Here is a 15,813-nt window from a genome sequence, read left to right on the forward strand (position 1 = left end):
TCTAGATTAAGATGATGTTCTAGATTTTTGAGGGAAGAAAAAAAAGAAGATAGTGATGGAAAAAATTGTGAGAGTTTCCTCTGGTGAGTCTCATTTGTCTATATTTGTGTTTTAGAAAATGAATCATATGTTCTTTTAGTATTCCTACTAAGGCTTTATAAATAATTATTTTATTTAAATACAATAATGACAATTTTATGAAGGAATTTCTTGAAAAAAATTCTCAAAAAAGTCCATCTCAAGAGAGAAACATATTTGGTCCAAAAATTTTTAAGCTTCAAAATTTTTTTTTCCATAACTCATGAAGCCGTGACATTTAGGTTCGTGTCAATGGTTTTCGATAGCCAATAAAATTATGTCACATGTCTAATGTCTGACACGAGCCATGAGATTTCAAACTAAATCCGTCGGATCCGTGAAGTTTGTTATCAAAACCGACTCCTTGAAAACAATCGTCTCATTGATATTTCAGATTGCTTTTGTCTCTTCCGTGAGTTTTTAAAAAAGTTTGAATGTCCGAATACACTCATCATTGATCTAAAAAAAACGCTAACGAAGGAGACGAAAGCAATCTAAATCATCATGGAAACGTTTTTTTTAAAGAGACGGTTTTGATTTTAAAATTCATAGATCCGATGGATTTAGTTTGAAATCTCAAGGCTTGTGTCAGACATTGGACATGTGGCATTATTTATTGGCTAGTGAAATCCATCGACACAAACTCAAATATCACGGCTCCGTGAGTTTGAGTGGTACTTTTTGAAATTTTTCAAAATTTTTTGGTTAAATTTGGTTTCTCCCTCTACAATAGAACTACGGAATTTCTATATAATTAATTATTCATTTTATTTATGACTTATTAATGTCATTTTAAATAACATAATGAACCTAATGAAAGAAACTAGTGCTTTACATGTTGTGTCAGAGCAATTGAGATCTGTCTTTTTTTACCCGTAGTGTTATGGCAATGTATTAATGTGGATTTGGTTGGATTTGATATGGGTTAAGTTGGTTGAGATACCGACACTACATTATAAAAAAAATTAATCTGTTAACGTTAAAAAAAAGTATCGACACTTGTATAACTTAAAATTAACATATTAAAAACTTCGTGACGGTAACAATAACTGGTAGTTGCAACAGTGAGTCAACGCGAGTCGGTCGGAATTGGTTAGATTCGTTACGGTACCGGAACTAATTAAACCTTAAAAATAAAGTTAAGTCACCACATTTAAAATTTAAAAAAAATATATATATGCCAACACTCGTATACTATAAAAAAAATTAACATACTTAAAATAAAATTTTATTCGGTCAGTAAAGCTAGGGTGTTGGTAAAACTCGTGCGTTGTGGCAACGAATTAAGGCATATTTGGTTGATAAGGGTTACGTTAGTAATGGTTCCAGAGTTAAGCCCAAAAAATAATTCGTCAAATTAGTATATAAAAACTTAAAACCCGAGCGTTGGTTAAATCTAGGTGTTGGTAAAACCCGAGCGTTCAAACTCGGGTATTGGTAAAATTTAGGTGTTGGTAAAACCCAAGCGTTAGACGGTGAGTAGACGTGATTTCGGCCAGTATCTGTTACGTATTACGCTTGTCACAGTGTAAACAACGTTGGTAAAACGCAAGTGTTAAAATCCAAAAAGTAATTTCGTTAAATTAACATATAAAAAATAAAAAATTTAACACGACATTTATTCGATCCGTAAAACCTGAGCGTTGTGGTCCCGGTTGTTGTTGCGGTAAGTCGACGCGAATTTGATCAGTTTCGGTTGGGTAGGTTACGGTACCGGAACCAAAAAAAGAGGTCGGTACCCAGGAGTTTGTAAAACCTGAGCGTGGTCTGTCCCTGTCAATGAATCGATAAAACTCGGGCGTTTGTAAGTTAAAACATTGTCGACTTCGGGCGTTTCGGTCGATTTTGGCCTTTTGGGTACTTGTGTTATACTAAAAAAACATAAAAACCCCATGGCCCAATTGACTTTCGCCACTTGATCCAATAGAACACGTATCATATTCAAGTTTAATCCTTAAAAGTATAAAGAAAAAAAAAACATTCATGACATGTTTAATGAGTCAAAAGTAAAAGTCCTTTTGATTTTAGAAAAAAAAAAGTTTGTTCGCAGTAGTCCTAAATGCATTAAACACAGTATGCATTGCAATCACTCAAATTCGAGGGTCGATGTCACTTTCATCTTAGTTCCGATTGGACACTGTGTGTTTCATTGCGAAGCTCTCACACAATAGAACACAAAACCGAAAATAACTACTTATTGGCTATTCAGAAGGGGGTTGCGACGCAGCTTGTTGCCCGTTTGTCTGCCACTTTATTGTAATCGTTTTGATTTTAATGAGAATTACTTATTGGCTAAAAAAAAATAATAATAACTAGCTACCAATTGTGCAAAACCAATAGTGCAAAACGCTTCACTTCTTCCTAATTTCAGCAACTACACGGATCAAATTATGAGCTAAACAACCAACTTACAACAAAGTGCTAACATAGATCCTTTACGTTTATTTATATATACAGTGGTTGTGAACCACATCTTAAGCATTGGCATTGAACCCATCAAATAAGTATACAACTGAATCATAATACAGCAATGGCAATCATAAAGATCAACGTGTGTGATAGCTTCTTGAACTAGCAATATGCAAGACTACTACAACAGTTTCAAAGATCATGAGATAGACTTTGAACATTCTTATTACCAAACAATCCTCTATCAAGAACCCAATCCTCAATCATGGCTTGCGAGTTAACCGCCTGATCAGTTGGCACAAAATGGCCCGCACCCAACACCACCACATGGCTCAAATTATCCGACCTCTGCACATAACCAGCAAGCACATTATTCACACTCCAAACACTCCGTTCGGCTTCCAAAAACTTATCAAGCCCCTCCCACTTCATCTTCCTCACCCAAGACTCAACCGACACAACACCGTCTCTCAAATCACACTGACCTTGATACAACAATAACTTAGTATTCTTAACAACATACTCCACCATGTACCTAACACTCTTCATCACATCCGCGTGCAATGCATCCCGAACTACATCACTACATTCCTCAAAAGCCATCGATTCGTTAACTCCTAATGCCTTTTTAACCTCGGGGTCTTTCAAAAACTCTTCAACCCAATCAGAATGATAAGGAATCTGCCTCCTAAAATCATACAAAGTCGCTAAACCCGTCACCATTCCAAGAAAGTTCCAGACTTTGATTCTTGCATCTGTAGCTTCACTCCAATTACCATCATTAGTTAACTTTATAGCCTCAAGTTGAAGTTTTTCCATTTGGGTTTTCTGTTTCTCATTTATTAAACCAAGATTGTAATTATGCAAAGCATGAGTGCCTACTTGAATTGCCGGATCGGTCAACCCGTTTCCAATAGCTAACCCAAACAAATTTACCCGTTCTGACACAGGTAAACTCGGGTTTCTTTTAAGAATATAGTACCCGATTGCTGGAACATATTTTCCAGCGTAACTCTCACCGGTGATGTAAATAGGGCGAGAATTAAACAACGGGTCTAAAGCGATAAACTTTCTTATCGCGATAAACAGATGTTTCGCTATGGTATTTTGGTCCCGTGGAATCTCTTCGGGTGTGGAAGCAATACTAAAACCGGTTCCAATCGGGTTATCAAGAAACAACAAGCCGAATATCCGGTTCCAAGAGCCGGGATTGGGTTCAAGTGTTAAAGAAGCCGTAACTCGCCACGGGCCGAGTTCGTAGAAGTTTCCGGTCATGGAGGAGCAGCCAGGGCCTCCTTGAAGCCAGATGACAAGTGGGGTGTTAGAGAGTGAAGTGTTGGTGGTGTTTTGGGCTTCATAAAAGGCGTAGAAGATGGCGGAACCGGTGGTGGAATTGACAGTGAGGTAGCCGGATTTGGTGGGTTGAGCTTGTTTAGGGAGTGCGGAGGGTGAAGATAAGTGGAAGAGGAGGGTGAGAGTGAGGATGAGTAGCGGTTTGATGGGCGTTGACTCCATGGAAGTGAGGTGTTTTGAGTTCATGCTGATCGGTTTGTTGTTTCGTAATGATGCTGGCTGCAAAAGTAAAAATAGATTTTAGTAGGATGAATAGCACGTATGTTAGAGCATTCTCCACATGTTTATATCATATAGAATAGTTGTGAGTAAAGGAGATAGAGAAACTTTTGTTGATAAGCAAATTTCGAGAAACACTGTTTATCTTCTATAACTTTTAAATGTTATTTAATTTGGTTGTGCGTGGGGTAGAGAGAAAAAGTAATGATAAAAATATTAAAATATATTATTTAATTGTAAATGATAAAGAAAATATAATGTTTTTTAGTGTAATTATAGAGATTGAGATAAAAATGCTGTTGGGAATGCTCTCAGCCCATTCCCTATATTTTTGTGAGGGGGATTTGTAAATTATATGGTATGATTATGAGTGGTTGTGAGTAGAGGAGAGAGAAAATGTTATAGATGAAAGTTAAATTTTAGGATTCACTGTTCATACCGTATAATTTTTTAATATTTTCTAAAAGTGTTTGTGAGTGGAGGAAAGAGAAAAGATAATGATAAATGTATAAAAAGTATTATTTAATTAAACAGGAGAGAGAAAAAATAGTGATTTTTAGTGTAATAATATGATATATAAGGATATAGGGTAGGGAATGGGTTGGGAATGCTCTTAGTGGGGAAACTAATAGAGACGAGTATATTAAAGGAAAATTAGTATGAACAGGTATATTAAGGGAAAACTAGTAGAGATGGGTATATTAAGGGGCTAAACTAGTTGGGATGGGTATATTAGGTGGAACTAGTTGGAATGGGTATATAAGAAAAAAGGAGGGGGTGGGGTAAACTAATAGGGATGGATTAATTAGGGGGAAACTAGTAGGAAAGAGTATGATAGACTTTTGTTTTTTTGTCCATGTGTCTTCATTTAAGTGGTTATCGCCTGGTTATGTTTCCTACTCGTCTAGACTAGGTTTAAGTGCGTATTTCAGGAATATCTTGCAAAGTGTGTGTAAACTCGAAAATAGATTCTAAAATGTGTATTTTGGAAATTTTCCCTTTACGATAACTATCTAATTGAAGAGTAATATATCTCAAAACATTTGTGACGGTGTTTTATTTTTCTTTTTTACTTTTTTTTTTAATTTTTGTGGATAGCTTTTATTGCAACTAGTTATTAGGAGACTTCGAATGGCATACCATCTGCATACTCGTAGCCAACATAGTCAATAATTGAATCCTTCATAAAGAAGTAAACGAATAGACACTTGTAGCCAACATAGTTCGGTTTCAGTCTCGAAGGAATCAATCAGCAATCGAAAATATTATGCACTTGTTTAGTCTTGAACTCAATTAAACGTAGCTTTCTCAAAATGTATTATCATCTCAATTGCAGTAATTTATCAAGAAACCCTTGAAACTATAGGAGGATACCAATCAAAATAAACTCATTGAAATTTTTATATCCCCCTTTTCTTAATAAATTTGGCAAGGTCTTGAACAATCTTCAAAAATCTCGAATAAGATCGTATAAACAGTCTTGTTCTCCCCTTCAACCAGTAGATACGCGTGAAAATTCGGCCGGAAAATATTGTTGCCAAAATGTATAAGAAGAATGCCCCCCTTATTCGGAATATCCCAGAAAAATTTTGTTTAAGAAAATATTTCTGAAATCTTTTTTTTTATATCGGAAACACCCATTTTCCATGTGGTAAGCGAAAACACCCCTCATTTGCCAAGAAAATTTGTCATTCACTTAAAACTATCTCCATATGCCTAATCAAGGTCTTCATACGCTTGAATATGTATTCACCACACAATAAACGATTGAGGTTCATAAGCTGACCGCACAACGTATGACCAATCTCATAAGTGAATGGCAGGAAACACCAAACGAATGACTAAGATCCTCATCGAATGGTCAGTTATTAATGAAAGCAAGTTCATGAAGGTTGTTTAGAGCGGTTACTAGCATTTTAAGCGAATGGGCTGTGTTTGATGTCTGATTCATTGATCTGTTGAACATTTAGGTCATTTCAAGTGTTTTAAGGACTGAATTGTTCGTATAGTTAGGGTTCGGAGTTTAATTGGTTCATTCGTGTGACATTTGCCATTTTTTATTTTTATTTGTATTTGTATTTGTATTCATTATGCCTACCTGTTTTGTCATTTCAATGTATTCTTGTTTGTCGTTCATCATTAATACAATATTCATAATGATTTAAGGTTATCTTTTGTTCATTTTCTATTCATTTTGATCAATTAATGAAACTCCAAGGTTTAAAGTTTTATTAAATTTAAACAATTTGAAAACTATCCAAGTATTATAACTTTATTCCATCGTTAACATATTTCAAAGTTAAGGGATTGAATTGTATTAATATTTTAATTTCTATTTTAAAATAATTGAAACTGCAAGGACCATTTGTGTAACTTAATTTAAATAATAATATAATATAAAACCCAACCCTCTTCACCCTCCCTCCCGTGCGTTTACCTGGCGTTAGATTCCAACGACCTAAAACAGTTTCCGACAACCATTTAACATCATTAAACTCGCGTATTAACTCAATTAAAGACTCGTACAACCTTAAACCATAAAGGCGAATTTGTAATCATCGTCAATGACACGTTATAACAACCAATAATGGGTAATTTAAACTCGGAATCGCCGGATATATTTTAAAAATGCAATAACGAACAATTAACTCCATACGCTCCAATTGAGCCTATATAAAGCATCTAATTCATCATCTAAACTTGCTACTACCTTCAATTTCATCTAAAATACCTCTGAATTCTCTTACGATCGTCCAAGTTAGGATACCGGCCAAACTCCGTTCACCATCAATCCATAACATTTCTAGGTAATCAACATATGCATTATGATCATTTTAGCCACATAATAAAACCCCTAACGTAAATTAACCGTACATGGAACCAATTTACAAAATTGAAAATCTAGGGTTTGAAGTATAAAAATGAACATGGGTATTAGTTTAAGTAATTTTGTTTCTGTTATGTTATCAAATATCAAGCCTGGTCCAACTGGTTAGTTCTCCTAGGTGTTGTCTTACAGACCCGGGTTCAAACCCGAGTCTACCGTTTTTGTTCTTTTATTTTTTTAAAATCACTTTTCTTTTATTATTAACCGAATTAATTTGTTAAAAATTATTATAAATTAAACAAAATTATTTTAAATTAACTAAAATTAATTATTAACTAATTTTACCAATTTTCATCTAAAAACCTACTTTTCATACCCGCTAAGTTTTCGCGAAAACCATTAGTATTGTATTTGTTTCTATTTCGTTAATATTTATAATATGTTAAAATAAATGTATTCGGGAATAAAATTATATCGTTAAAATCAGTGTTCCATAAATAATAAAATCCTCATATTAGTGATAAATCAATTAGTCAAATAATATTAAAACGTTGAATTACCATTAAAATGCCATAGAATAATTAAATATATATTAAAATAATGCATAATCTCTAAAACTTAATTATTTAACTTGTATAATTCCGTTAGTTAGATTTTAATTATGTATTTTTAATTATAGTTCGTGAGGTTCGATCGCTTCATTTTCTTTAGCGCGCTTTCGGCTTTTGTTTCTATTTCATCTTCAATTTCAAATGTGAGTTTCTCACACCCCCTTTTTAACGCTTTTACACTTTGGGAGTAGCATATATATCCTACCAAAACAATTGCTTAAGTATTCGTATATTCAAACTACAATTCATATCATGGACTTGTGTGTTACTTGATTATTTGCTCAAATCTCACTTGCATGTGGTAGCCTCAATAAGTATGATCATACGCTCCCCCTTTGCACTCAAGACCATTTTATTATGAGTGGAAAAAGACCTCATTATCTGAGTACGTTGGTTGTTATCAACTGGTATGGGCCTTACTTGCGTGATTATAACACATGTCACGTGGAATTGTATGATTTTATTATATATATATATATGTGTGTGTGTGTGTGTGTGTGTGTGTGTGTGCGCGCTACAGGGATAGTCATTAGAGGATGCTGTTTTCGAGAAGACACTAGTACTTAGGTTATATTAATAAATAGACAAGTTGTTTAATTTTCTTATATTACCATGTATTTCTTGTTTATGAACTTGTGTACTTGACGTTTAAATAAATTAATGATAATACTGTCACTTAATATTGTCACATGTGTTTTGAGCAATCTGTACGCCACACTTAGGCATTTTCCCTTTAAGACGGGGTGTTACAATTCGTTTGAAGTTACTGGATAATTAACATCGTGTATGATCGAATTCAATTCGTCAAGTTGTAAGTGAATGATTATTTGATCAATTGGATCAAAATGGTTAAATTCGATTGGTTTGGATTTCAATTCAGTAATGGCGGGAGTGAACAGTGCTTATAGTTGATGAAGTTTGACTTGACTAGCCCAAAATTAAACTTTTCTTTGGACGATGAATTGATGTTTGAAGATGTGTTGGTTAATCATTTGATGAATGGATAGTGAGTTGGTTGTTTTGGTTGATTTTGTTATGGATTAGATGGTTAAAGATAAGAAAATGGTGATTAGTTCATACGTTGGTTTTATGAGTTCATTCGCTAGAGTTATGAGTTCATACACTTGATCAAAAGTTTAATGTAACCGTCGTAACTACCTATTCGCTTGATCTGTCTCTGATAACTGTTCATTATTTGCTTCCGAGATAGTTCATTTGCTTTCAAAATAGTTCATACGATGCTATTGTTTATCCGTTGCCATGCGTTGACCATTCCCCTGTCTCATTCGCTGATTATGGCTTATTCAATCGCTTGATTCTGTCACACCCTGACCAATGGCGGAACATGCCGAGGCATAACGTATTGATTGAACAGTAGCTCAACAGACACTAATTAAAGCGACAATAGTTATTTAATTTAATTAACATTAAACACGTACACAATTATAATAACTGAATCATATTCATAATTTGAATAAATATCCTAAGACCAACTAACCATCTTCGATCTTGATTGTAGCATGTATAAAAATAAAGTTTGTCAACACGAATGTTAGTGAGAATACATAAGTTTGAGTTTATATATATATATATATATATATATATATATATATATATATATATATATATATATATATGGAGAGGATCAAGAGAAAACCCACCTTTAGAGAGAAAACTTAAACACTCCTAAAGAATTATTTTTAATTAAAAAAAATATATTTTCAAAATTCTATTTTAGCCATTATTCTTATATTTTCTTATATTTCACTCGAAAAATATAAAAAAAATAAAAAAAACCGTTGTAATGCACATACGTATTACTGTGCGATACCGTTGTATTACACATGTGTATTACTATGTATTTTTGAGTTTAATAGTGTTTTATTGCATATATTCAATATTTGTGTATTGTATATGTGTAGTAGTGTTGTGTTATATGGAAAAAAATAATAATAAAATAAAAGTCGATGTGGTGCACATGTGCGTTAATGTTATATTACACATATGTACTAATGTGTATTCGATGTGTGTATTAGTCTTATATTGCATATATACAATAGTGTGTATCAAATATGTGCAATAGTGTTGTATTTTATGCAATACAAACACTTTTGCATATATGCAATGCACACTATTACATATGCGCACTATACCGACGAGGTTACCGACAAGGTTTTTTTTTAACCAATAACAATATATAAGAACAATGGAAAAAAAAGAAACTTCAAAAAAATAATTTTTAAAAAGTTCAAAATAGTTTTTTAGAAGTTTTTAGTAGTTTTTAAGTTTTCTTTTTAAGAGGAGTTTTCACTAGAACCACCCCAATATATATATATATATATATATATATATATATATAATATGTATATAGGGTAAGGATCCTAAGAAAACCATTGGCAAATTGAGAACTTTGAGAACCATTTTGGACCACTAAAAAAACTCTCGAAAAAAATATTAAAAAAATTATAAAACAAACAAAACCGAAAATTTTAAAAAAGTATAAAAACCAAAATTCTTATATTTCATTCCGGTTTCATTAAATAAAAAAAAACCGAAATTTTTTTTCTTTTTATATATATATAGGATAAGGATCCTAAGAGAACCCTTGACAAATTGAGAACATTGAGAACTATTTTGGACCACTAAAAAGAACCCCTAAAAAAATATTAAAAATTTAAAAAAAAACAAAAATTTTTAAAAAGTAAAAAAAACAAAAATTATTATATTTCATTCCGATTTCATTAAAAAAACCGATTTTTTTTTAATTCGTATTATACCTATACACATATGTATACTTTCATTTAATCTCTAGTTACGTAATATACACATATGTACATTATCATTTACCTTAAATTATACATATGTGTATAGGAAAAAACATGTGTGTACATATTATACATATATGTATAATAAAAAAACTGATTTTTTTTTTCTTTTTAATTCGTATTATAGCTATACACATATGTATACTTTCATTTAATCTCTAGTTATGTAATGTACACATATGTACATTATCATTTACCTTAAATTATACATATGTGTATAGAAAAAAAAACATGTGTGTACATATATGTAGATATTATACATATATGTATATGTATAATTTAGCTAAACCGAGAATTTTTTTTTACTTTTTTTTTAGAAACCGGGATGATAAATAAGAACTTTAGTTTTTTTAATTTTTTTATTTTTGTGTTTTTTTATGATTTTTTTTAATTTTGGGTTTTTTTGTGGTCCAAAATGGTTCTCATAGTTCTCAATTCCCAAAAAGTTCTCACATGATCCTGATCCTATATATATATATATATATATATAAGTATGTATGTATGTATGTATGTATGTATGTATGTATGTATATATGTATGTATATGTATGTATGTATGTATGTATAATCACAGTTCATATGTCAATTATGAGCATTACAATTTTTATGAAAATGTAAACAACTAAATAGATGTGGACCCGTTCCTATTGATACGAAATCGTTGTACTTGGGTAAATGTATATCATACTAGATGAGAATAGATGAGGATGAGATACCAAAGACCAAACCTAAAATAAACGTTTAATAACATAAAGCATAATCATAGAGCATGCAACGAACACATATAAGCATATATTGAATTGTGTTTTGAATAGATAAGGCAATAAAAACATGAGTAAAAGTGAATAAGGTATACATGCTACCCCCAAAATGTAAAAGGTAGAAAACCGGGATATGCAAACTCACCTGGATAAAGGAAAGCAGTGAACAGAAGATGGTACGGTTAAGGTGAACTAGTTAGTTCCACGAGAGGTATCAACTATTTATCTTAATTTAAAGGTATGTAAGAAATAAATATATAATCGAAAATAAATGCACTAGACACGATGGAATGGGTTTATGACGGATTCGGGATTGATAAAGTGTTTAAAAGAAAATATATTTTATATTAACTTTATTTGAAATGGAAACAAAAACAGTTGCACACATATATATATATATATGTATAATATTTACAAGTTTCTCTCTTTTTTTATAATAAAAGCCAATATTATAAGTATACCTTTACTTATTTAAATATTTCATCACTTATGTAAAACGTGAGCACTTGTTTGAAAGACTAGTGGTGAACGTTTGGTTAGACGAGTAAGAATTATATATATATATATATATATATATATAAGTATATATCTTTTAAATTTGCATTAGGATTTTAGATTGAGAAAATATAAATTTATGAATATAATAATATATACATATTTATATACACGTACGAAAATGTTAATTGGTAATTTATTTTGCAATTTTAATGGGGTTTGTGTAGGTTCCCAGCCGGATCTACACGGAATATCTCGTTCTACGTAGGTGCGGAATCCCTACGTAAGACGATACGAGCGTAGAAGACGATACACGTTAAACACAATCAAACACACGTTACAATAAACAAAGAACACGTTGTATTGCAACTAGAAACACGTGATACACCGATCACTGATTATACGAATTCTAAAACAACTTCTTCAAACAAGCCGTAACCTATCCGTATTTATCATACGACAACTTCGCCTAACATGTTTAGGGGAAGTTGTCACAAACTTCGCTTGTTCAACAAGTTCGCCCATATCAGGCGAACTTGTGAGACAACTTCGCTTAAATCCAAATACAAAACATACTAACTCGATTACAGACACTATATACTGAACTACTGACATCATGTACCAACAGACTCCCCCTTGGCAGTAGCTTCATATCTCTATCTTCAAACACGTGTCTCGTAATCCCAAAACTCTTGTATCTTCCATCTTCAAGCATGAACGCCTTCTCGTACACAAACTGAAACTACTCTTTGATATTTCTTTGCTTCTTCTTTCCAAGCAGGAATGTAAAATATCTTTTTCTCGTTCAGCACCTGCAGATCAGCTTGAGAACAATTCACTAAATGCATAGGATCATATACTCTCATCAGCTCTTGTTCATCTTCATCTTCCATTACTGCTTCAGCTGTTTCACAATCAACGTACCACCATTTCAGATCTTTGAGCACATCCTTGGGCATTTGTTTCATCGGCACTTCTTTTAGACACCGGATCGGCTTATACTTCATTATCATCCAAGGCTTGCCATCTGCTCTCATTCCTCTATCTTTGTCTTCAACGAGCTTTCCTTTCTGTGGTTTCAACAGCTCGAACTTTTTCTCCTTTATGCTTTCCTTCCAGACTATCTTCCCAATGATCCTAGCCATGTTATCATCACTCCTGTTTATCAACCCCAACCTGGCTAAGTCCTTCACTTCACACTCAGGCAACGTATTCAACGATCTCAACAACCTCTTGAAATACTGAACCCCATCATACCGTTTAATCACAAAAAACCTCAACTGCTCATCATATAACCAGCATATAATCCCCTTTTTCGATTCAGCATAACCCCTGATGTTGTAACTTTTCTTGAACATAGTAGGGACTGCCGGTTTCTTAGTCTTTACGAACCACTGAGCGTAGCCTTCTTTCCATCTTGGCTGCTCCTCCCATTCCGTCTCATCGCCTCCCATATCTGACTTATCAACTTCCGGAATCTCGTGCTCAACGTTCTCCTCCACAATCTCTCCTTCTTCAATCTCACTATCAATGACAATCTCAGCCCCAATCTTCTCAATCTCTTCAACCGGTAACACATCGTCGTCACCTACAATATCATCATCCATCATCTCCTCAGCATCCACAACCACCACATCATCACCCCCTGAACCGCCAGCTGCACTCGTTGACTCCCCCTGAGATGTGGAAGTCCCAAGAGCTTGTTCAGTTCTTGGCAACTCTCCACCTGCACCTTTCGATGCATTGGGATCATCGTCTCGATCGTTGCTCTTTTTTGTCCTCAGATCGTCACCATTACAGCTCGTCTCCCCCTGAGATGCCAAGAACTGTTTCAAGGCATCAATTATTTTACCATGCTCGATCAGGAGGGACGACTGAATCTGATTCTCCGCAACGAGGCGCTGAATAGCAAGGGTCTGGATAAGATTTACTCTTGATTGTTCTGCCACGACCCTTTCAAGCGCTGCTATTCTTTCCGAGTCGGATAGGGTTGCATCGAAATAAAACCTCAGATGTGATATGTCTTGAGCGTACGGAGGAGGGATTCCCAATGTAACCGTCACCTCAGAAACAGGTGGAAACGTAACCGCAGGTGGTATCGTAACCGACAACCCTGCAGTAGCAACAACTGTCGACTCAACAAACCTTGCTACGACCTCCGATGAAGTAAGAGTTGGAGGTGGCAAGGACACAATCTCCGGAGCCGAGAGCTGGAATGTAGTGGGTGGTATGCCAAACGAAGATGAGGTAGTCACCACGGGAACATCCGTGGCGCTTGGCCCTGTAACTAGCAATGGTGTAGGGACTATAGTTATACCAGACAGTGCGGGTGGAGTGAAACGAACCACCCTTGAGCTCTCACCAGCTCCCGAACCTGCACCTGCCCTTTCCCTTCTCGATCTACGGACCAACTGATGTAAATCTTCCTCAAAGTCCGAATCACAGTCATCATTGTCTCTCTTCCTCTTCCCATGAATCCTTTCTTGTGTAACTAAAATCCGTCTAGCTTCAGCCACATCATCATCTGAAGAATCAGAATCAGCCTCCGTCGTAGCTGCCATAGCAACATTCACACTAGTAACCCGTGCAACCGAGACTTGCACCTCTTCCTCAGGATCAACACGTTCCATATCGAATAAACCTTGACCGCCAAAAGCAGCTTCAAGGTCTACAGTTTCCTCCGGTGCCACAACAGGAGCAGCAGGTAAAGGTTGTTGTACCTCAAGTGGTGGTTGAGGTGCTCCAGCCTGTTGTGGTGCCGGATCCCGAAACTCATCCCCACGAGCTGGGACATACTCTGGATTGATCAAGTACCCAAATAATGGAGTATGTCGAGGACGGAGCTCAGGTTTGCTCCTCGCACTTGATGATCTCCACTGAGCGAAGATCCTCTTGCTTACACTCTCCACATATCTAATCGGGCGGCGCTGAGGTAACGTGGGAGCAACGTGATTCAAGATCATTTGCAGGAATCTTGGATACATCAGAAATCTCTCACGCGCCACCGCTCGTCTTTGACGGTCTATCTCGTAGAACACCATCTGACTAAAGCTATAACGCTTATTGTAAGTCAGTGATGTCATTGCCGACTGCATGGTCGCACCCATTCCATCTGTACCAGCCTTTCTCCCTGACATACACACGATCATTACGTGCATAAGAAATCGCCATTGGTCTAACAAGAATCCCTTTCGTCTTTGAGTATCTCCCAATGGACCAGAATATCCCATTCTCAGAAAAGCACCATCTCTGAATGGAGCCACGAAGTCTGTAGGATCGTCTCTCGTTTCATCCCCAAACTGCAAAGCCACCCTGATCTGCTCAGATGAGAACTGCACTATTTGATTGTTAACCGTTGCACGCATAACCGTGGGCTCGACTCGACAGTCATATTCCACTGTCTGCCAGAAATCTTCTATGTTTGGAAAAGAGATAGGCAGTGTTGTAGTAATAGCGTGGAAGATACGCGAGCGGATAAGAAACGTGATGATTTCGCGGAAATCATCAACACCGCTCGTATCCGGGTCCAGAGTAATGTACATGTTATGCCCCGGGAAAAACTGCCGATTGTTCTCTCCTCCTTCGTCACCTCCAGCACCACCTGCTCCAGCAACAGCTGCCATTTCTGCAACAAAAACAGTCTAAGTTAGAGAATCGTCAAGTCAAATCACAAGTTCGCCTATTACCATGAGCGAAGTTATGATTTATCCTGTAAAGGCGAAGTTATGGGTGGGGCGAAGTTGGGAACAACTTCTCCTTAACTTTAAGTTCGCCTGATAACAGTTAATATAAAAATTAAAAGGGCCAGGCGAAGTTAATGATAACTTCGCCTAACCACAACTTCGCCTCATATACTGTTACATAATTAAATATCAGGCGAAGTTAAACCTTAGGCGAAGTTAAGGATAACTTCGCCTAAACTGTAACTTCGCCTGAATATGAATCGGCAACAGTTTAGACGTTCAAACGAAGTGATTTTGGTCAATTTGGAGATTGCGGACTCAACCAAAACATGTTTTTGAGACGATCTAGACGATCAAGTTGATTACGACCACGTGAAAATAAGTTTGAAAAGCGGGTGTTGAGGTTTCGAATGAACGGTGTCAGTAACTGATCAAAACGACCTTTGATTAACGCCATTGTCAGTGATTATACGATATGATGACACTACACACCTTTAAATCGGATTAGAAACTGAGAAAAACAACAAGATGTGATTCGAGATATAACTTCGCC

At 35.2% G+C, this 15,813-nt stretch overlaps 1 protein-coding gene across 1 annotated transcript; it reads right to left on the minus strand.

Annotated features, from left to right (window-relative positions):
- Positions 1 to 2,586: 2,586 nt before the first annotated feature.
- On the minus strand, positions 2,587 to 4,050 carry LOC143572529 (serine carboxypeptidase-like 50). The gene has a single exon (XM_077057671.1). The coding sequence runs from the start codon at positions 4,024 to 4,026 to the stop codon at positions 2,680 to 2,682; it is 1,347 nt and encodes a 448-aa protein (XP_076913786.1). The 5' UTR covers positions 4,027 to 4,050; the 3' UTR covers positions 2,587 to 2,679.
- Between the last annotated feature and the right edge of the window lie 11,763 nt (positions 4,051 to 15,813).

This window comes from Bidens hawaiensis, unplaced genomic scaffold, assembly GCF_021521415.1.
Source record: "Bidens hawaiensis isolate Kalapana, Puna unplaced genomic scaffold, B.hawaiensis_p1.1 tig00025962_1, whole genome shotgun sequence".
Lineage (NCBI taxonomy): Eukaryota > Viridiplantae > Streptophyta > Magnoliopsida > Asterales > Asteraceae > Bidens > Bidens hawaiensis.

What these genes read in the sequence shown, in the direction of transcription:
- LOC143572529 (XM_077057671.1), bottom strand. Translation starts at nt 4,026, where the DNA reads ATGAACTCAAAACACCTCACTTCCATGGAGTCAACGCCCATCAAACCG.